This window comes from Tupaia chinensis, unplaced genomic scaffold (assembly GCF_000334495.1).
Source record: "Tupaia chinensis unplaced genomic scaffold, TupChi_1.0 Scaffold138322_1, whole genome shotgun sequence".
In the NCBI taxonomy this organism is placed as follows: Eukaryota; Metazoa; Chordata; class Mammalia; order Scandentia; family Tupaiidae; genus Tupaia; species Tupaia belangeri.
In genome coordinates this window covers 1962118-1984165 of record NW_006198219.1, presented here as the reverse complement: position 1 = coordinate 1984165, position 22048 = coordinate 1962118, and the positions used below count along the sequence as shown (strand labels likewise).

The window sequence follows — 22048 nt, the reverse complement described above, 5'->3', positions numbered from 1 at the left end:
AGGACTCGAACTGTGGTCAGCCACGTGGTAGTTCAGCGACGTAACCACTACACCATCTGCTGGCCCCAAGGGGAGATTTTTTTTTATAAATAGCTGCCATAGAGTGCATTATTGAGAATGGTAGAATGAAGAAAAAGGGATTTTGTTTCGTTGTTTTGTGCACATATTCTATTGCCACTTGCTATTTTCTCTCAATAGATTATGATAAAGATTTGAATTGCTACCAATTATATTTTTTTAGCGGGGCTGAACTATATGGTAAATTGGTTTCCTAGTAAGTGGAAGCCATCTTAATTCAGTGATGTTCTGAGGACTGCTTGTATTGCATCAGTTTATGAATTTCATTTATGAATTTCAGTTTCGTCATTTACTTATGAAACTCATAAGGAACTGAATATATTTAAGATTTCACACTGTGTTAAGTTCTACGCAGGACATAAAAACATCTGAACACATGCTTTGTCCTCAGGGAACTTACTATCTGGTTAGACCAGTAAAGCCTATTAGCCAGCTGACAAATATAACAGAGAACTTGAGAGGAAGGGCTTTGAGTTACGCTAGAGAGAGAAGCCTTCAGGTCTTTCTTGAAGAAAGGTTAGGTTTGACGGAGAGACAGCAGTCTGGATTTCACAGCAGGCAGGACTGCAGTCTTAGAGGGGGAATGTAACCACCATATGTGATTAAAAAAAAAAAAAGTCTTGAAGAATCTCTGTGACACCTCACTCTTCACAAAGGCTTTCCAGATGAGTTAGTTCAGTAACCCTGGGAGATAGACGTGCTGTGGTTAATGGCATTTCACAGGTGAAGGAAATGAGGACACCAGATTCAGAGAGATTGGGAATTGCTAAGGCCATGCAGGGGACACACCAGGACTGCACTTATCACCTGATTATTTTTGTTTTTTTAAGAATTATTTATTTAACTATTTATTTATTTATTTATTTTATTTTGAGCAGAGAGAGACAGAGTGAGAGCAAGAGAGAGAAAGTGAGAAAGCAAGCCACCAGGTCTGAGACTCGAACAGTGATTGGCCATGTGGGAGTCCAGCAACCCTAACCACCATGCCACCTGCTGGTCCTCACCTAATTCTTGGCCTACTGGCCCCATGCTGCAGGGCAGAGGCAGTTGTTTTAGCAATCCAGAGATGATTTGGGATCCCCTAGGATTCTAATGTACTAATGAGGATGTTGGTTCAGCTGCTTGAAGGCACCAAAGTCATAGAGACGTTTCCTTTCAGGTATAAGTTTACGCTGGTCCAGGGGAGTCAGGCATACGCAAGGTCACTTCAATATGCAAGGTCACTGTGTCTGTCCCTCCACAGCTACTTGCTCCCATCTACACATGATTATGACAAGAGTAGACAGCAGGGGAGAGTGAAATTAGGGTGTCTATGTCCTAAGATTCTCTTCAAGGTTGTTGTGGCTGGTATCTCTGGACAAATGGCTGGAGCTCCTGTTAGGTGGTCCTCCTATATAGCTGTCTTCAATTTTCAGTTGTCACCCCCTCACACCCTAGGCCAAGGTAAAGGTGCTGATCCCCTGCCTGGTGCTGGCTCTGGGATGCTGCACTATCCTTTATGACTTTCCTCATTCTGCTCATGTCTTTGTAAACCACTCTTTTAATAAATTGTCCCAACTTCTTTCTCTATTTCCTGCTGGGACTCTAACTGGTCAACCAGGGACCTATTTCCCCTGTCTTACTAGGGACCTAGTGTTATCCTCATTAGTTAGCTCAACATACATCTGATACAATTGAAGGGAGGGGGGAGTACTGGTTTCTGACTGCTGCTATGACCAGTTATCACAAACTTAGTTTAAAAGGACACAAGTTTATTTTAGAGTTCTGTAGGCTAGAAGTTCAATGCTGGTACCACTGGATTAAAATCAAGGTGGTAGCATGGTTGTGTTCTCTTCTGAAACCTCTTGTGGAGTAAATCCTTTCCTTGGCTTCTCTAGCTTCTAGGAGCAACTCGAATCTCTTGGCTTATGGACTCTTCTGCCAGCTTCAATGCTGTCAACTCCCGACCAAGTCCTTTCTACAATACTGTCTCTTCTGCCTCCCTCTTCCACCTTTAAGGATCCTTGTGATTACATTAAACCCACCTGGATAAGGCACACTCTCTCCCCATCTCAAGGTCAGCTGATTGGGGCCTAAATTCCATTAGTAACCTTAATTTTCCTTTGTCATAGAATGTAACACAGTCACAGGGTCTGGAAAATAGGGCATGGGTGTGTTTTGGGGAGTGTTATTCTGCCTACCATGGAGGACGAACAGCTTCTTTTAAAGCTGAGCTCTGGAAGTCACAGACATTTTCACTCACATCTGTTGGACAGAATTTAGTCACATGGTCACATTACACTTCAAAGGAGGTGGACATATGGTCTCTAGCTAGGTGGCCATTGCCCAGCTAAAACACAGAGGGGTCCAACACTAAAAGGAAGAAGGAGAGTGGATATCTGGAGCAGTTTCTAGACCTTGTCCCATCAGGCTCACATGTTTTCTCCAGGATCTGTTTTCCAATTTCCTTCACTCTATTTCACCACCTTGTGCTTGTGCCTAATTGTTCTTACCTGCTGGCTCTGACCTGCCCTTCACCTGGGACTGTTTTCTAATCTGAATGAAGACTAGAAATGTCTCCATAGTGGAATACACCAGTTACCTCAGGGACACTTATTTTCTGATCTGCATAATGATTTTCTGATTTGACTACAAGTTCCAAATGCTTCTACCTGACCTCTGGTCCGCTCATACCACGTGTGACCTACCCAGTCCACTGTCCACCATCTTGGTCCAACCTCCATGTCCACTGTCTTAGGGCCTATGTTCTCACCCTCATTTTTGTACCCTATTAGTCTCATTCTACAGGCCTGGCTACCACTCTTAGTCCAAACTGTGATTCTCCTATTCATACCTTACTTATCCCCATCTTTGAGATGCTCAAAATCCAGTCTGGACTTCTCTATGTTGGGTTCCCCACATGCTTCAAAATGTCTCCTAGTGCTGGGTAGATGGGGATTTCAGTTCACTAAAACTAGAAACTATGAAAGCAATTATAATAAAGGTCAAGAAAATGTATGCATGTTAGTCTGTGGAGGGCACTGCATACGGAAGCCATCTTGAGCTATCTGCCATCTTGAGCTATCTACCATCTTGGAAACCATTAGGCTTCACTTCCTCACTGAGCAAACCATTTCTCAGAAATCATGTGACCAACTGTTCTCCCTGAGGGGGTCCTTGGGTTTCTAGGCAACAGGAGAGATCCACCCACACCAATGATTTGTTCATGCTGTTCTATCTCATTTGCATTTCAGGCAACCAATCGGTGCCCACCAGCCTGTATATAACTTGCCATTTTTCCTCAATAAACGGAAGAAGAAGAAGAAGACTTGATCAGCACCTCGTATTGTCTCCACTCTGTGCGTGTGTGTGCGCGCGTGTGTTTGTCCCATCTCTCACTCCCTCTCCCAGGGAACCTGTTTGACTGTCCCCCCGGTCGGGACATTAGTCCATATAAATATTTCATATAAAGAATTAAAATGTATCTTCTAGTCATATAATCAGTTGGCCCTTTATGTATAGGTGCTTTACATATGTAATTTACTTAATTAAAAAATATGTATTTTTAAATTTTTGTCAGAAGGAATGTTCTAGAAACAGAGGAACAGGAAGAGAGGGTAAGTGAGAAAGCAGCCCCCTATGGGGATAATCATGTCACATTCTACCTTTCACTTCTCTTTGGAATTTTGGGCACACACACACACACACACACACGATTTGGCATGTTTTACAAGCCGCTGGGTCTGGGACTGGAACCATGCACTTAACCATGTGGATTCATGGGCTGCCCTATTTTACTTAATTCTTAATCCTATTCTTAGATAGGAGACAGAAGGGTGCCTTCTACAATGAAATCTGATGGCATCTCCTATAGACAGAATACATGGATCTAGAACTAAGTGAAAACATATGTGACCCTGTTTACAGTTAAATCCAGATGACTCACCAGCAACATTTTGATTTCTATACCAGTGACTGTGGGCTCTGGTCTCTAAGGAAGTATGTTTTTACTGGATAATACTACACTTGTTCCACTGAATAGGAATACATACCAATACCCAACTATTTCAGGCTCCTCATGCTAAAGGCATAAAATGTAGGGGATTATGATTTTGCTAGAGTGATTGATACTGACATAGGAAAATAGAGCTATAGAGCTTCTGGTATTCAGTGGCAGCAGGGAAAGTGTGCTGGAACCTAGACAATCCTTGTACTCCGGATCCCTGGGGAAAACATAATGTAAGAACATTGTACCTGTGTAATGCTGGGTCTTCAAAGGTTCGGAATCTTCAGAAGAGAAGGTTTGGGTCACTTTATCAGGTAAAGAGGTGCTTACTGAAGGCAGAGGAGACATGCAATGAGTAGAAACAGAAAGAAAGATCATAGATTCCAGTTATGTTCTCATAAGTAGTCACAGAGATCAAGTCTGTAGGTTCAATCTGTGTTTCTCAAAATGCCACATTTTGTATACATTTAAAACTTTAATTATAGAGCATACTTAATTTCCTTTTTATTTCCTTTCCTTTATCCACTCTTCTATACTTGGTGTACATTGGTGGCTAACTTCATAGTTTTGATGATAAATTTAGCATATCCAGACAGAATTGTACCAGACTGGAAAAGGAACTGAGCTCAGCTGGAGACCGTGGTCTTTGAGCTGAGTGCACTAAATCGTAAGATTTTGTATTGGTTTCTCCAAAAGACAGGGTGAAGTTGCTTTTATTTGCTACATTCTGTTTGATGGGAGAATTTATTTTTGTTTTAGAAAAGAAAATTGGATGAAGAATATGTTAGGATATTCAAAGGCCAGAGAGATGGACTTTAATAGAAAGTTGTAATGTTGTTTTGTTTTTCTTTTTTTTTTGAGAGGTTTTTGCTATAGGGCGTGTGCGCTCGCCAGACAGACAGAGACAGAGAGACAGAAAGCAGGAAATCACCCCTTGGTGGGGGGGTGGCCACGCCGCAATCCCTTCGCCTCCATTCTCCTCTCGGGATCTTGGACACACACGCACACGCGCCCGGTGTGAGTTTAAGCCACCGGGTCTGGGACTCGAACCGTGGTCAACTACGTGGGAGTCCAGCAACATAGCCATTACGCTAACTGCTGGTCCCGAAAGTTGTAATGTTTTGTTGCCTAGTGTCAAAATCCTTTTTTCCTTGGAGACTCCCAAAGATAGGTAGAGGCAAAACTCCCCTCCCACTACCAAAGTCAGAAAAGTCAAATCCACTCTCCACTATCTCATGGCAGCCACAGTATGAGAAGAGGTTCAGCCAATTAGATCTGAGTCAACTGGAGATCGAGTCATGAGACAATGACTCAAGGGGCAGAGAGAGTGGAAGTTACTGGGATGGTGGGGTATCCAAACCGGCCAGTTGGACACCCACCCTAACCTGACTGTTATCGAGTGCAATTTTGTCTATATTCTCAGTTGCATAGTTGTCCTCACTTGTATTTTCTCCTCTTGTTTCTTCAGTTTTGTGTGCTATCAGTTATCCTTTCAATGGATTCCTATTTAATGCGCTATTGCCTATTTTCAGCGTTTGCAAACAATAACTCTGACCAGTAAAAATAGTTTTTTTATTGTTAGTTATTTCAATTCTTTGCATTTTTAATATAAGGAGTGCTTCAAATAATTAGCCACAAAGTTTTCCCCTTTATTTTTAAGATTATCTTAATATACAGGCTCAACAGTAGAATTACTGTCTTAGATTAGTGCTACACACATTGTCACAACACTTTGTAATGTTTAAGAGATACTGTCTCACTGAATCTTGCCTTGGTCACTTTGTTTTTCTTTTTTTAGGTTTTTGCCACAGGGTACCTGTGCTCATTGGAAACAGAGAGACAAAGAGAGGGAGATTGAGAAATCACCCACAGGGAGTGATGGCCATACAACAGTCATAATCCCAATCTCTTCTCTTTCATTCTTCCTCTGGAATTTTGGGAGCAATCCCAAAAAATCACACCCAACATGATTTTCAAGACTCCAGGTCTGGGAGTTGAACTGCAGTTGGCCATGTGGGAATCAAGCACCTCAACCACCATGCTACCTACTGGCTCACATACATGCTTTCTAAAAAGATAACTGAAGCTTATTTTAAACACCAAAGTTTAGGAAGCACAACCAGGTATAATAGCAATCTTTCCAAAAAATTGGGTTGTTGGAAAGGTCATGATGCATTTTTGCGTAGAACAACAGAAAAATACATCATGACTTTTCTGACGACCCAATATATTACATACTTTCTGACCTCATCTAGCTGTAACTGGGGGTCTGCCAAGATAATGTGTTTATCTTACCTTTTCACTTGATTCCCCAGATGGCTGTGGCTCTCCTAATGGCTGGGGATTTTCCCATCCTTCTAGAATTCAACAGCCAGTTAGTCTTCCCAGTCGCAGTACAGAAACTCTTCTCTGTTTAACCATTCCCACATGCCCTGGCCTATTACTCGCATAGTCTCTGATCACTGAAAAGGAAAAACAATTGAATGTTGCTATTGCAAACAAAAACCCATGCTTGTAAAATGGTCTATCGTTTGTACAAAGTTGAAAGGCAGTATCCCAGTGGGAAAGTTAGTGAGTGTTCCACCCTCAACACTGGGGTAAAGGACTTCAACTTTGTGACAGCTATATTTTTTGACTCTCTTGGTCATTTCAGGCACCGTTCATTGGAGATTTGCAAAAGTCTCAGTGCTGGATATGTGGAACATTATAATCATGTATTTAAGAGAGGTTTCTGGGAAGGTTCTGCTCCTTCTTGCAGAAAAGTTTCCTCCTATTCTTCAGAATCTCCAGAGAAATAGATTCTGCAATTTTCTTTAATAACCTACATTTTAAGACATTTCATATTTATATGTAATCCTAGAGCCCCTTTGTTGAATTTTCAAATCCATTTTTTATGAGTCAGTCTTTCAGAGAAATGTCTCCAGCTGCTCTTCCTCCTTCATATATTAGTGTTCATGCATATTATTAAAAACTGTGCAGCCCAGCTCCCTGAGAATAAACCCTCTCAAGGTTAGCTTTCATAAACAGAAGTAATGTGCTCTAGCACAAATCATACAGGCAGAAAAACCATAATGCGAAATCATGGATTCATTGTGAAACAAGACAATCTGATCTTTCATACGAAACAATATAAACACGATTGCTAGTCTTTCTGAAATAAGTAGCAGATTTTACAGTAAACTGCCTGCAGACAAATTTTGAAAAGCAGTTCAATATTTATCTTTTTGAATATTGTTCCAGTGCTATTTGGAGAAAACAGAATTCTCTGTTCGAGAGAAAAAGTGTGTGGGAAAATGCATGTAAAAGCAAGTTACATTTTGAATTGTATGCATTTCATTCAGAAGAGAATAAATGTTACACATAAAAGCAAATCTAAATAAATATAAAATATAGAACAATTAAGCAAATGCCATCCATATTTATTCCCTCTTAGTATTGGAGATATTGATTGAAAACTTTGGTTCCTTTGACTGAAATGATCATTCATAGAATACTTATTTAAGTGTTTTATTTGTCCCATGTAACCAGTTCCTTATGAAAGAGAAGGGAAGGCAAGAGATGCGATTTCTGAAACCAGAGATGATCTCTTTACTTCTTCCTTTCTACTATGAAGCAGCATTGAAGTAGCATTTTCCTGGCCCAGTTCCAACTCCAGCCACACTGAGCAGATCTGTAGCAGAGACAAAAGAGAGATATTCCGACCATTTGTCTTTCGCAAGTTCAGCTCAGCCCTGCGGGTTTGCACAGCACAAGCCAGAAGCAAAGGCACCAGTGTTTGTACTTTAATTTTGCCTAACTATAGCAGGAAGCGTATTTATTTTCTTGCTCAACAATGTCATTTTTAATGGTGATGACTTGATCTTCCAATTGTTTCAGTTGATCAGCCTTTGCTAGTCTTCTTAGATTCAAATCTTGGAGCTTCTCTTCTAAATCTGAAAAAAGCAAATGAAAGAAATGATGTATTTACATTTGACGGATTCTTCCTGGATATCCACATGATATGCCAAACACCAGAATTTGTGTGTTTCTTAAAGAAAGATTTAGTTCTGTGTTTTGATTCAATGGATCAAACATCTGTTTTCACCAGACGTCTCAAGGTTTTCTCATAAATCAAAGCAAATTTGTATTTTTGTTGAAACATTTTTATTATCTAAAGATATCCATCAGTGTAAGTCTATAGCTGGTTGGAATTTATGAAAATGAAAGATAGATAATAGCTTTTACTGGATTTATGAAGTGTTATATTTACAAAGGTTTGTTATCATTATTGTTACTTGTTTCCAGAGGGTGTGTGTGCTCAGACAGAGAGAGAGAGGGAGGGAGAAAGCATCCCTTAATGGGGTGTAATCACACTGCAATCCCTTCTCCATTTCTCCATTCTGTCAGGATTTTTGGCATGGACATGAATGCCCTAGTGTTTTTTTTAAAGTGCCATGACTGAGGATTTGAGCCTGTTAACCATGTGGAATCAGGTTCCCTTAACTACTAGGCGACTGTGCACACCCTATTATTTTACCTTCATATTTAAGTATGTATTCTTCACTTTAGGATTTTTCAAACTTTCAGGAAAAAAGGGCCACCATTTTCATCTCTTCATTTTCCTTCCTTGCTGATATTAAAGTCTCTGAAGAGTAAAAGCAAAGGGATGCCTTTCTTGCTTCACTCTTACCCATCCATTGATCCATCATCCATCTATCCATCCCTCTATCCACTTAGCCATGCCTTCATTTATTCATTTTTCATGCAGTGAATTTCTGGGAATTTTAGTAAACCTTAACAAGGAGCCGACAGAGTAATGGATAGAAGAGGTGCAAAGAGCAACACTTGACAGTGTGAGGTGGCCTTTTGAAGAGACTCTGATCTTAAGTAGAACTTCTAAAAGAAGGAAGGCAAATGCCCCACAGCATGTGGTAAGATCATATTGAATGGCCTGGAGTAACTGTCAAACTAGGAGGTATTTAGAGAAAAGAGCCAGATTGCTGAGGAAATTGGAAACCATCCTTCGAGCAAATGTTGACCTAACTGGTGATATTTCATAGAAGATTCAGGGTGTGAGCTAGTGCTCTGTTTTTGTTTGTTTGTTTGTTTGTTTTGAGAGGTTTTTCACTGTAGGGCACGTGCGCTTGCCAGACAGACAGAGAGAGACATAGAGACAGAAAGCGAGAAATCACCCCCCCAGGGGGGATGGTCACGCCACAATCCCTTCTCCTGATTTTTGGCATGGACATGAATGCCCTAGTGTTTTTTTTAAAGTGCCATGACTGAGGATTTGAGCCTGTTAACCATGTGGAATCAGGTTCCCTTAACTACTAGGCGACTGTGCACACCCTATTATTTTACCTTCATATTTAAGTATGTATTCTTCACTTTAGGATTTTTCAAACTTTCAGGAAAAAAGGGCCACCATTTTCATCTCTTCATTTTCCTTCCTTGCTGATATTAAAGTCTCTGAAGAGTAAAAGCAAAGGGATGCCTTTCTTGCTTCACTCTTACCCATCCATTGATCCATCATCCATCTATCCATCCCTCTATCCACTTAGCCATGCCTTCATTTATTCATTTTTCATGCAGTGAATTTCTGGGAATTTTAGTAAACCTTAACAAGGAGCCGACAGAGTAATGGATAGAAGAGGTGCAAAGAGCAACACTTGACAGTGTGAGGTGGCCTTTTGAAGAGACTCTGATCTTAAGTAGAACTTCTAAAAGAAGGAAGGCAAATGCCCCACAGCATGTGGTAAGATCATATTGAATGGCCTGGAGTAACTGTCAAACTAGGAGGTATTTAGAGAAAAGAGCCAGATTGCTGAGGAAATTGGAAACCATCCTTCGAGCAAATGTTGACCTAACTGGTGATATTTCATAGAAGATTCAGGGTGTGAGCTAGTGCTCTGTTTTTGTTTGTTTGTTTGTTTGTTTTGAGAGGTTTTTCACTGTAGGGCACGTGCGCTTGCCAGACAGACAGAGAGAGACATAGAGACAGAAAGCGAGAAATCACCCCCCCAGGGGGGATGGTCACGCCACAATCCCTTCTCCTCCATTCTCCTCTCGGGATCTTGAGCACGTGCACGCCTGAGTTTTAAGCCACTGGGTCCGGGACTTGAACCGTGGTCGACTACGTGGGAGTCCAGTGACATAGCCATTATGCTAACTGCTGGTTCCCCGTAGTGCTCTGTTTTTAAGTATTTATTTGAAGGACTAGTTGAGGAAAGCAGAGTAAATGTGTTTTCTGCAATCCTGAGAAAAATAAAATGAAAACCAGTGGGTAAAGGCTCCATGAAGGAAGATTTTTATGTGAATATGAAGAACGTTCCAGTAGTCACAGCTGTTCAAAGCATAAGGAGCTGCTGTGGAACACGGCAAGTGTTCTGTTACTAGAAACTTTCTAATACAGGTCAGTGGGGGATTGAAAAGGACATTCAATATTGGACTAAAAGGAAAAAAGACCCTGTGTTTCTAAGAGGTAAGTGAACATGACTGAGCAGGTTCCCTTTCATTTCTCCCACCAGATCCATTCTCCACCTTGTCCTCTGTCCTGGAAAACTAACTTCCCTGGATGACATCATCTGGCTCTCTTGTCCTCTGGTTTTCATTCACATTTGGCTAATGGTGCTGACAAGGGATCGGGGGTGGGAAGAGTGAGCAGTGTCTGTCCCCGCTCAGCACCGGAGTGCTGGCAGGTCTTTCATCTCTTTACTTCAGCTTTTGCACAGTGACCTCTTCCCTAGTGCCCCAGTGTTATGGGATTCTGGGACACTTCCACTCTCCTGCCTTTCAGGCCTATGGACACTATTTCTTCTCACTACTGCCAGTCACCTAGTACCTCCATACGCTCCATTGGTTCCCTTAATCTTCATGCATACTTTGAAGTTCCTTCCATCCAGTAGACTCCATATACCTTCCTCCTGCCACCCTTACCCCAGAGCTTGAGCTGGCTTTATGAGCTGTATTACCCAATAGGAAGTAGAAGAAATGATGCAGTAGGACCTCAAGGACCTCTTCTGTTCTCATTCTCATGGGACCTGAAACAACTATGCAATAAACAGTCTGGGATAAAAACTGTATAAAAAAAAAGCACAACAATTTAGCCAAGTCAGCCCCTGGCAGTGCTACATGCTGACCCAGCAGCCTGCAGGTGCTTGATCAACTCAGGGGAGACTGCAGAAGAACTACCCAGACAGCCCACAGGAAATAAGGCATGGTTTTTGCTTTAAGCTATTCAGTTTTGGGGTGGTTTGTTATACAGTGAATGGATAACTGAGAACTCAACAATATACCCACTATCCAGAACTATGTTCAAGTATGTTTTCTGTTTCTTGCTGGGACCTTAACTGACATAAAGTTCTGGGGGAAGGGGCTCTTGGCTGCAGGCTGGAGTCCATTCTCCACGTCCTTGACTCTGATGCTGCCAAGGTTCTTTACTAGGATCTATAGGCACCCCTTCCTGATGAGAATGGAAGATGGCCCTTGTGGTTCTTCTGCTTCTCAAGAGGTAAAGCCGAAAAGATAGAGGGACCAGCAATTAGCGTAATGGCTATGTCGCTGGACTCCCATGTAGTTGACCGCGGTTTGCGTCCTGGACCCAGTGGCTTAAAACTCATGCCAGGCACGTGTGCGTGCATGCCCAAGATCCCAGGAGGAGAATGGAGGAGAAGGGACTGCAGTGTGGCCAACCCCCCTGGGGGATGATTTCTCATTTTCTGTCTCTCTGTCTCTCTCTGTCTGTCTGGGGAGTGCATGCGCCCTATAGCAAAAAAACTCTCAAAAAAAATGAAAAAAAAAAAGATAGACAAATTATTAGCTTGTTTTTCTATTTTGAGTTGCGAAACAGCCTTAGAATGAAAAGAGGAGAAGTCCTCTAATTAAACTTCTTTTATAATATAATTTTAATAACTAGAAAAGTTTTAGTCAGTGGGGATAAGTGGAAATAATTAGAATTCTGACATAAAATATAGAATGGGAATAATTCTAGGAATAACAAATGGATTTTCATAGTATTGCCTGTGGAATGTAAGGTTAAAAAAAATCTGTCTGCCTTTCTAAATCTTTCCTGGTATTTCCTTTTAAATATTATTAGAAAAATAATGAAAAAATTTTAAAAAGTACCCATAAACCCACCTATTTTAAAATAATTTTGTAAATGTAAAAAGTAGTGGTCGCCTCTCCACTTCTCCTGCCTCCCCAGAGATGGCTAATGTTAATGGTTTGGAATGTACTTTGCCTGATTTGGGACCAAGCTAACTTTGCACTTTCATTTTTTTCATGTCATAGTGATGATATAAGTGATTGTAAAGCCAAAGACTCATTTTATTACAAATAAGCATTTTTAAGTGAGGAGTTTTGATTATTTAAATATTTTGAGAGTTATGCATATTCCTAAGGAATATAATTAATTTTTTTTTTAAATTTACTTATGGGGCCTGCAGATGGCATGGTGACTAAAGAGCTAGGCTCCCACATGGTCAACCACAGTTTGAGTCCTGGACCTGGTGGCTTGAAAAATCATGCTGGTTGCATGTGTGTGTGTGCCCAAAACCCCGAGAGAAGAATGGAGGAGAAGGGAATTGTGACATGGCCATCCCCTTGGGATAGGGGGTTGATTCTTCATTTTCCCTCTCTCTGTCTCTCTCTGGCGAGAGCATATGCCCTATGGGAAAAAAAATTCTTCTGAGAGGGATAAAGAGAGACAGAAAGACAGGCACCCCCAGCAGGATTTTCACACCATGACCCACTCTGGTCTCAGCTGGCCCAGATCACTGGTACACAAGCATTCACCTGGCATGCTCAGGGACATCCTGGGATACAAACCCAAGCAGGTCCACCCGTGTTGCCACTGTACCACCACCTGGCCCCAGAAAGTACTTAGTCTGACAGTTTTGGTAGACATAAAATAAAACCAAGAGCAACCCTACACACTCATCATTTCTTGATAGTTTAGAGGTAGTTAAGGACATGGAACTGCCCAGAAAAATCAGGAATATCAATTATGAAAAAAGTTCTGATTAACTTTCTGATTGTACGTATTCTGTTACTACACTTTTGTGTGCATCCAAATTTCCATTTGACCAAAATCCTTGTCTCAAGTATGATTCCTTCTGGATGGTTTTCAGAGAGCTATGCTAGATGACCTAGTGCTCGACAGTGTAGATCATACTGATCCCAAAAGAGTTATTTGCATGAGAGGAAAAATAGCAGCTTTAGTTAAGAGAGTTTCTCAGTCTTGGCACTATGAACTATGCTGTGTATTGTAGCATATTTTGTGGAATTTTTAGCAACATCCCTGGCTTCTACCTACTACATACAAGTAGCACTCCCTAATGTAACAAACAAGTCTTCAGACATCTTACCCCCAGCTGAGAACACTGAGTTAGGAAAAGGGCATTTCAAACTGATTTAAGGAAATCTGTTTGTTCAGATTAATGTGGGGTGGATGTTCATTAATGCTTTTCCATGGAAATTCATGTAAGACACTTGTTATTTTGCAGTCCCCCAAACACAAGACTGATTCCTACTTCTCTTTTCTCTGTGGGCTCATATGTGGTTAAATTGTGTTAATGATACATTGAAATTGGGAGCCAAGCCAGTGGTGTGGTGATTAAGGAGGCTGAATCCCACATGGTGACCATGCGGTTCAAGTCCCAGACCTGGTGGCTTGAAAGACATGCTGGGCATGTGTGCATATACTGCCCAAATCCCAAAAGGAGAATTAGAGGAGGAGGAATTGTGGGGTGGCCATTTTCCATGGAGGGTGCCTCCTCACTTTCCCTCTTTCTCTCCCTTTGTCTCTGGAGAGTGTACATGCCATCTAGTAAAGAAAATTTTAAAAAAATTGAAATTGTATAAAATCTGCCAGGAAGATAGAGTAGTATGGTGATAGTACGGTGATACCATCAAATTAATGGGGTGGGTATAGGAATAAATACCTTTTATTCTTCTTATCTTGTCCTCTGTATCTCCAGCCAGTTTTTCAGCAGCATCTTTTAGCAGTTTAACTTTTCCTAATGTTTCTTTGGTTAATCCTGTGGCACTTGTCTTATGTTGAAGAATAGCATACTGTTTTTTCAGCTCAATAAATTCCTGTAACAGAGTAACATTCCCATCATCAGAAAATCGTTATGAAGCTTGTCCAGATGCATGATCAGTCTCCTAATACTGTCTACAAAATAAATACTGAGAAAGCCATAATCTACTCCATATGGGACAGTCACTCCATTTCCAATAGGGTTTTTATTTACACTTTAGTTTTTTCAAGTGAAAGAAAATCTCACCTTCGATTAAAAAAATATAAAAAAACTTCTTTGTTGCAAAATGCCAATCTTATTGCATGGTAAGGCAACTGTGTGTGAGGCACCAATTGTTTGTCCTGCACTATGTCAAGGTGGCAGCTCCAGAAGACAGAAATGACCTAATCTTGTCCTTGACAAATCTCTGGTTGAGTTGGCTTGAACAGTTGTACATGCAAGATAAAGGACAGAGTGAGAGGTGACAGTTTAGAAGCAGCAAGGTTACATTATTTGATCAGCATGAAGATAAGAGCTAAATGTGGGAGGAGGGCAGGAAGGTGGGAAGTATTGCAGAAGTGTTGGTGTGAAGTCTCCCTTGGAATTAGAATGAAAAGTTTTAGAGTCTGCCGATGTGGTCAACAGCCTAGAAGGAGAAGTAGATAAGTAAAAGTCAGGGCTAGGAATAGAGTATGGCAGTGGGATAAAGGTGAGCAGAGGCACCTTTCACCACAACTGTGCTACAGAAAATGTCCTCAGCTCCCAAATGAATGGGAACCAGCCAGGACATCAGGAATTAAAAGCGAGAGAATAGACCAACTGTAAAAAGAATAGTTTTTTTAAATTTAAGCTTCTATATCAATGCATCAACCTAAGATTTCTTGCTAAGAAAATGAGTTGATAGGTTCTTTCAACAACCGAAATGAACGGGCCACTTTCCCCAACTATTTAATGAACTCACTCTGATTTGTGTAATTCGATCTCTTTGGCAGGTGACTTTCACTTACTGTTTTCTTTGTTATGTCATGTGATTGAAATAGGATAAAGGGCAAATCCTTACAATATAGACACATGACACATACGGTGAGAATTTGAAAGTTCAGAAAAATTTTGATTTGTGAGCTCCCTGATCAGGATGGCAAAAAGAATAGAGGATGGTGGGCCGCGGGGAGGAAACACTTGCACACGATTTGGCCACAGCTTCTGCCTTCTACAGAAACAGCCTTCAACTACAGAAGACCCTTCGTATGTCCAGATCCCCACAAACATCTATGACTGAGTCATGAACCGACAGTGAGAGAAACACAGAGAAATGGCACAAAGATCTGGGGTTCGAGCATTTTTCTTCAAAGAGGAGCTGTTTGACTGTTCTTGGTAGCAATGGTTAGACTAACGACCTTTTCGACACTCCCAATCTGGCGCTGGGCGACTTCAGCCTGAACTTTTGCACTGTTGGCTTGGTCTTGATTCCTTTGCAACTTGGTCTGTAGCAGTGAAAGTCCTTCCTCCAGCACTGATGGTTGCTTTGCTAAGTCTAACTCATTCTTGATTTCCTTGGCTCGATTTTCAGCCTGTAGTTGATTTGAGAAAGGAAAAACTTCTTGATGAAACAAGAAAATAAATGATATAGTTTCTCCTCAAATAAATAAGCTTGAGTGTAAATAAAGAAAACAATGTCTTTGTTTTTTTTTTTTTTTCTGTTGCATTTATTTAAAGAAGTGTGAGCTGGCTATGTGGCTTAGTGGCTAAGGAGGCTTGATTCCGTGTGACTGACCAAGGTTCGAATCTCACCTCAGAGGTTTGAAAAACATGTCAGGCACTTGTGTGCGCATGCCCAAATCCTGAGAGAATGGAGAAATGGACGTGAGGAGATTGTGGTGTAGTCACACCCCATTGGGGAAGTACTTCCTCCCTTTTCTTTCTCTTTGGCAAGTGCATGTGTCCTCTGGCAATTAAAAAAAGTTATGCTAAAATATTTCAGACATACAAAAGTCTGAAAGAAAAATATGACAAATATCCAGGTATCTACCCATCAGTTGAAGAAGAAAGCATTGATTCACTGACAATGGGCCAAGGCCCTCAGGGTGCCATTTCCCATCATGTCTCCTCTGTCTCTCCAAAGGCAACCACTACCTGAATCCTACCTTTGTCATTCCATGTATTGGGTTATTAGAAAAGTTATGATGTGTTTTTCTATGCAAAAATGCATCATGACTTTTCCAATGACCCAATATTTCTGTAGGCTTTTTAACTATATCCTATCTAGCTTTTCTAACAATATATAATAGTTTAAAAAGTTTAAACCTCATCTAAACCATATATAAACCTCATACAAAAAATAATATCATGGTGTATATTTCTGCAACTTGATTTTTTAAATTCAAAATGACTTGTATAGGACATCTAAGTCAATTTATGTAGTTCTAGTTTATTTACTTTTACCAATTTAAAGTTTTACAATGTTTGGATACACAATAAGTTATTTTTATTCTCCTTGTGCAAGTGGCTTCTAATTATTTTCCCCTGACAAACAACAATGGGCATTTTATACTTTTTCTTATTTTGGTGATTGTATTTGTCATATTGAGAAGTCTGTTGGGACCAGCAATTAGGGTAATGGCTATGTTGCTGGACTCCCATGTAGACGACCGCGGTTTGAGTCCCAGACCTGGTGGCTTAAAACTCACGCGAGGCACGTGTGTGTGTGTGTGTGTGCCCAAGATCCCAAGAGGAGAATGGAGGAGAAGGGATTGCGATGTGGCTATCCCCACTGGGGGATGATTTCTCACTTTCTGTCTCTCTGTCTCTCTCTTTCTTTCTGGCGAGCACATGTGCCCAGTAGCAAAAACCAAAAAAAGAAAAAAAATCTATTTAAATATTTTCTATATCTAATTGGCCATTCATATCTCTTGTCTCATTTGTTGGTCACACTTTCACACCTTTGATTTTTCAAACATAGGGAACATTATTATTTTGTATTCTAGGTTGAATAATGACAATAGGCACAGTCTCTTGCATTCTAATTCTGTTTGTTTGTTGTTCCTTTCTTTCTATTTTTTTTAAAAAATTCTCTCTCTTTTTTAAAAAAAAAAATTGTTTAACTTTGTTTATTTACTTATTTTTATTTGACCAGAGAAGGACAGAGTAAGAGAGAGAGAAAGAGAAAGCAAGCCACCAGGTCCAGGACTTGAACCACAGTCGGCCTTGTGGGAGTCCAGCGCCCTTAGCCACCATGCCACCCTGTTTGTTGTTTCTGATGAATTGTTTAAGACAATTTGTTTCTTTAGGTGTTTAGGGGGGAAATTCTTAAAAGCTTGGTTTTAAGGTCTTTCTTTAGAATGAATTTTTGTTCACCTTTGTCAGACATCTGGGTACACTACTCACCCAGGACCACTTTCAATGACATTTTTAGCTTAAATTTTGAGGGCTCCCCAGGTAGTGTGAATTCTAGCCCCAAACTCACTTGAGAGCCAGCTTGTGGTTAGCAATTCTCTGGGCAGACTTTCCTCTTTCACCCAGAAACCAGTTTCTTTATTGCACGTGTGTGTGTGTGTATGTTTGTGTGTGTGTGACATAGTTTAACATTTCACTGAAGGTTTGCCTTTTGGGGTCTCAGCTTTCTGCCAGGATCTTGTTCCCTCCTTATAGGGGTTTTGTTTTCTGTCTTTTGTGTGTAGTGACCATTAAACCCGATGCATTAGCACTTTAGAGTTTAATGATTGGCAGGTGCCTTCCACCTGCTGTCAGGTAGTGCTTAATTAAATTTCTGGATTCATGCTTTCCTGCTGCTCTTGGCCTCTGAGGTTGTCTTTAGTTTTTCACTAATTCAGCGAAGCATGTTTAAAAAATTTTAATATCCTGGGGACCAGCAGTTAGTGTAATGGCTATGTCACTGGACTCCCATGTCGTCTATTGCGGTTCGCATCCCAGACCAGGTGGCTTAAAACTCACGCCAGGTGCGTGTGCGTGCGTGCCCAAGATCCCGAGAGGAGAATGGAGGAGAAGGGATTGCGGCGTGGCCTTCCTCCCTTGGGGGGGAGGGTGGGTGATTTCCCGCTTTCTATCTCTCTCTGTCTGGCGAGCACACATGCCCTATAGCAAAAACCTCTCCAAAAAAAAATTAATTAATATCCTATGTAACATTCGTAGTTGTTTTTATTTTTTATATACTAGGAAGTTCTCTTAGGGTTTTGATCCACTATATTTTTAGAAACAGACATCTTTTTCTGTGCCCCAGGGCATGGGTGGAAGTTTTTCTAGAGGAGTCTTTTTCTAGAAAGAGCCAGCTAGTAAATATTTTACACCTGGTGGTCCATATAGTCTCTGTTGCAGCTATTAAACTCTGTGCCACTGTAGTGCCAAAGCAGCCATGCAACAAAGCCCATGGCCATGTTTTGCCAACCCCTGTTCTAAAGTATATGTCTCAAAGAGGAAAACCTGGAGACCTTCTCCTTACATACAAACCTTTCTTATCAAACTCTTTCTTTCCCTGGTGTACTACCTCCTGTTCTGTCTCAAAGAGGAAAACCTGGAGACCTTCTCCTTACATACAAACCTTTCTTATCAAACTCTTTCTTTCCCTGGTGTACTACCTCCTGTTCTGTCTCAAAGAGGAAAACCTGGAGACCTTCTCCTTACATACAAACCTTTCTTATCAAACTCTTTCTTTCCCTGGTGTACTACCTCCTGTTCTGTTGATTTTTGCATTTCTTCTTAAGATGCATGTAGTATATTATAAAACACAGCTGAATAGAGAGTGAGTAACTTGCAATCTGTAGGAAGGGGTCATGACAGAGGATGGAGCTTTGGAGGAAGCGACTACACACTATGGGATTAAGTTCTGTTCTGTCTGCCTATGACAATGGTTCCTCTCCTTGGATTGTAATGTGGGTTAAACCATGGTCTTGCTTCCACAGAACTCTAACTGGAACAAATTCTTTTGGATGAGTTATTCTTTTAGTTTTAGGATACTTTCATGAGATTTCATGCAATTTTTTTTTAAACTAAAACACTATGACAACCAACTTTTTGTTTGTTTGTTTGTTTGAGAGCTTTAAAAGGTCTTTCCCTGGTATCAGAAGAAAAGTCTGGCCTTGGGACCAGCAGTTGGCATAATGGCTGTGTCACTGGACTCCCATGTAGCCCACCGTGGTTCGAGTCCCAGACCTGGTGGCTTAAACTCACGCCAGGCGTGCGTGCGTGCATGCTCGAGATCCCGAGAGGAGAGTGGAGGAGAAGGGATTGTGGCATGGTCATCTTCCCTGGGGGGTGAATTCTCGCTCTCTGTCTCTCTGGTGAGTGCACGCACACTATAACAACAACAACAACAACAAAAACTCTCAAAAAAAAGAGAAAAGAAAAATCTGACCTCAAACTATAACCCATTAGTTGCATGACCTTAGGGGAATCACTTAACTTCCCTACATTTCAGTTTTCACATTTATAAGCATCTGTCTTGTCCCTCAGAAGTGGTCACAATGAAATGATATGATGCTTGGGAGGGCTTTCCAGAACATTAATTAAATGCATAATACTGCCACCATTAATGTAATAATACTGCTAACTTTAATGTGGGATATTAGTTAAGAGCATAATAGTATGGAATTTTATGCTGTCCTCATAATAATCCCATCAAATGGGTAAGTCAGACATGACATTGGCATACATACAGGCTCCTGTACTGTTTCCACCCTCAAAATCGATTTCAGGTTAGTTTCAGAGAAAATAGAGACATACCTGCAGCACATTCTTCTTTATTTTTGTTATCTCGGTGGTCAGCTGTGCGATGGTAGAGTTGGCCTGTTCTTGAGTTATTTGAGTTTGTTGCAATGTGTCCAACATTTTTTCAAGATTTAATAGAACCGTTGCTGCTTTCCTGAGGTAAGAAATTAACATATCAGATTAGATAAATGTACAATTATTCATTTATTTCACCTTGAGAGTGACTCAACCACAAATTTTAGTGAATTATTTATAAAGTAAATTTAAATTACTCTTATGCAAGCCAAGATGCTAAAGTTTTTATTTTGAGAAATATGTATATTAAAATACCGGTAAACACACACACACACAAACACATGCACACACACATATGCATACCCAGTAGATACAGATTTTGCGAGCTATGGAAATTAAGGAAAGAGATCTTATTTCTTCTTAATTCATCATAAACAAAGAAGCTTGGGGGATATAACTGTCAATTGTTGCATATAAAAACTATCATCGCCCAATTCCAGTTTCCTAATTTCTCACATGGAAGCAACACTCTAAATCCTGTTAGAGAGGGGGTGGCGGGGTGGAGAGGCCCCACAGAGAGTAAAGAGAGGACTAAAGGCCCTGCATTTTCGGGCCTTGTTTATTCAGGGTTATTTAAGCTTCACTGACATTCCAGCCACTCAGGGGCCCTGTCAGAGGTTAAAATCACAAGCATTCCAAGTGATACAGTCTATTTTGCAGAAATGAGTTCACCTCAAGCCAGCATTTACCAGATACTTAGACCTATGGGCTCAAAACCACCTTAAAAAGAATGTACCTACTAACTGGAATATTAGATCTTTGCAGAGGTATCATTAGAAATGTTTCTGCCCATAACAGAATTAGCTAAACTGCAAAATACAGGTTGAACAGCTCTAATCTGAAAATGTGAAATGATCCAAAATGTGCAACTTTTTGAGCACTAACAATGTCACAATCACAAGTGGTAAATTCCACACAAACCTCTTGTGATGGGTCACAATCAAAACACTGCAATACAAAAATATGTTATAAAGTTACCTTCAACTGTATGTATAAGTTATATATGAAATATGAATGTATTTTCTTAAACTTGGGTCCCATCCCCATGATAACTTATTATGTATACACAAATATTCTGAAAAAATTTGAAATCCAAAACACTTCCAGTTCCAAGCATTTTGGATAAAGGATATTCAACATCTTCCCCACCCAAGCCACCCTGTAATCTCAGAGGACATCTCCTTTTCCCCTTTCTGAACTTCAAGAGCTCTCTCTCCTCACAACAGCTGCCTACCTCCCCACGCCATTTAAGTTCAGTAACATTCCCTGGACACCAGTGTTCTTCTATCCCCCTGAAACACACCATGTATTTCTACTGTTTTCTTTAGGTTTTCATCGTACTGCTTATGATAGCAAATTTAGAAAGTATCAAGAAAAAAATAAACTTTACTAGTAATCTTGCACTTTTTTTGTTTGTTTGTTTCGTTTTAACTATAGGACATCTGTGCTTACCAGAGAGAGAGGCAGAGATAGGGGAGAAAGTGAGAAATCACCCCCAGGGAGATGGTTATGCTGCAATCCCTTCTCCTCCAGTTTTCTCAGGATATTTTGCACATACACACACACCCACTGTCATTTTTAAGCTGGTCCAGGACTCAAACAATGCAGTTGGCCATGAGAGATCCAGCACCTTAACCTCCACACCATTTGCTGGCTCTTCTTAACTTTTTAAGATATTGTCATATTCTGGCATTTCTGTCTTACAAATGTTTTCCTTTTCATGATCTATATCCTTTTTTCATATATATGTTACATGCTTCCTAAAAGCATTTACATTAAACTAAGAATCTCTACATGTTATTAAAAATCTTTAAACAACATTATTTTTAATAGCCATGTGATTGTACTGCAGTTATTTAATACTCCTGACTTTACATATTAAACCTGGAAGAGACTGGCCTTTCAGATGAGTCAGTACACTTCATTTGTGTCATCAGATGTGAGGGTGACTCGGGTCATCATTTCTGTTGAGCATGCAAAAATGCTGGTGGCTGTTGATATTACTACTAGCCACTCAACCCTATTACCCTGACCTGCAGCACCCTGTGCTCATAAAACATCAAGATGACTTCTTTTTTGCTTGGCTGAGTCAACAGGGCAAAAGGAAGCAAGAGCAAAATGATATAAATGGTTAACCCCATATGCTATATATATCATTTTTCTCTTGCATGATTCCTGAGCACAAGGGTCC

General features: G+C 40.5%; 1 protein-coding gene across 1 annotated transcript in view; it reads right to left on the bottom strand.

The window, feature by feature from the left end:
* Positions 1-7803: 7803 nt before the first annotated feature.
* Positions 7804-22048, bottom strand: part of LAMB4 (laminin subunit beta 4) — a 104166-nt gene continuing 89921 nt past the window's right edge. Inside the window, exons 30-33 of the mRNA XM_027765416.1 lie at positions 19798-19936; positions 15459-15632; positions 13984-14137; positions 7804-7995 (exon numbers count right to left, since the gene is read on the bottom strand). Coding sequence (XP_027621217.1) covers positions 7856-7995; positions 13984-14137; positions 15459-15632; positions 19798-19936 — 607 coding nt within the window. The 3' untranslated portion in view covers positions 7804-7855. The remainder of the gene's footprint in view (positions 7996-13983; positions 14138-15458; positions 15633-19797; positions 19937-22048) is intronic.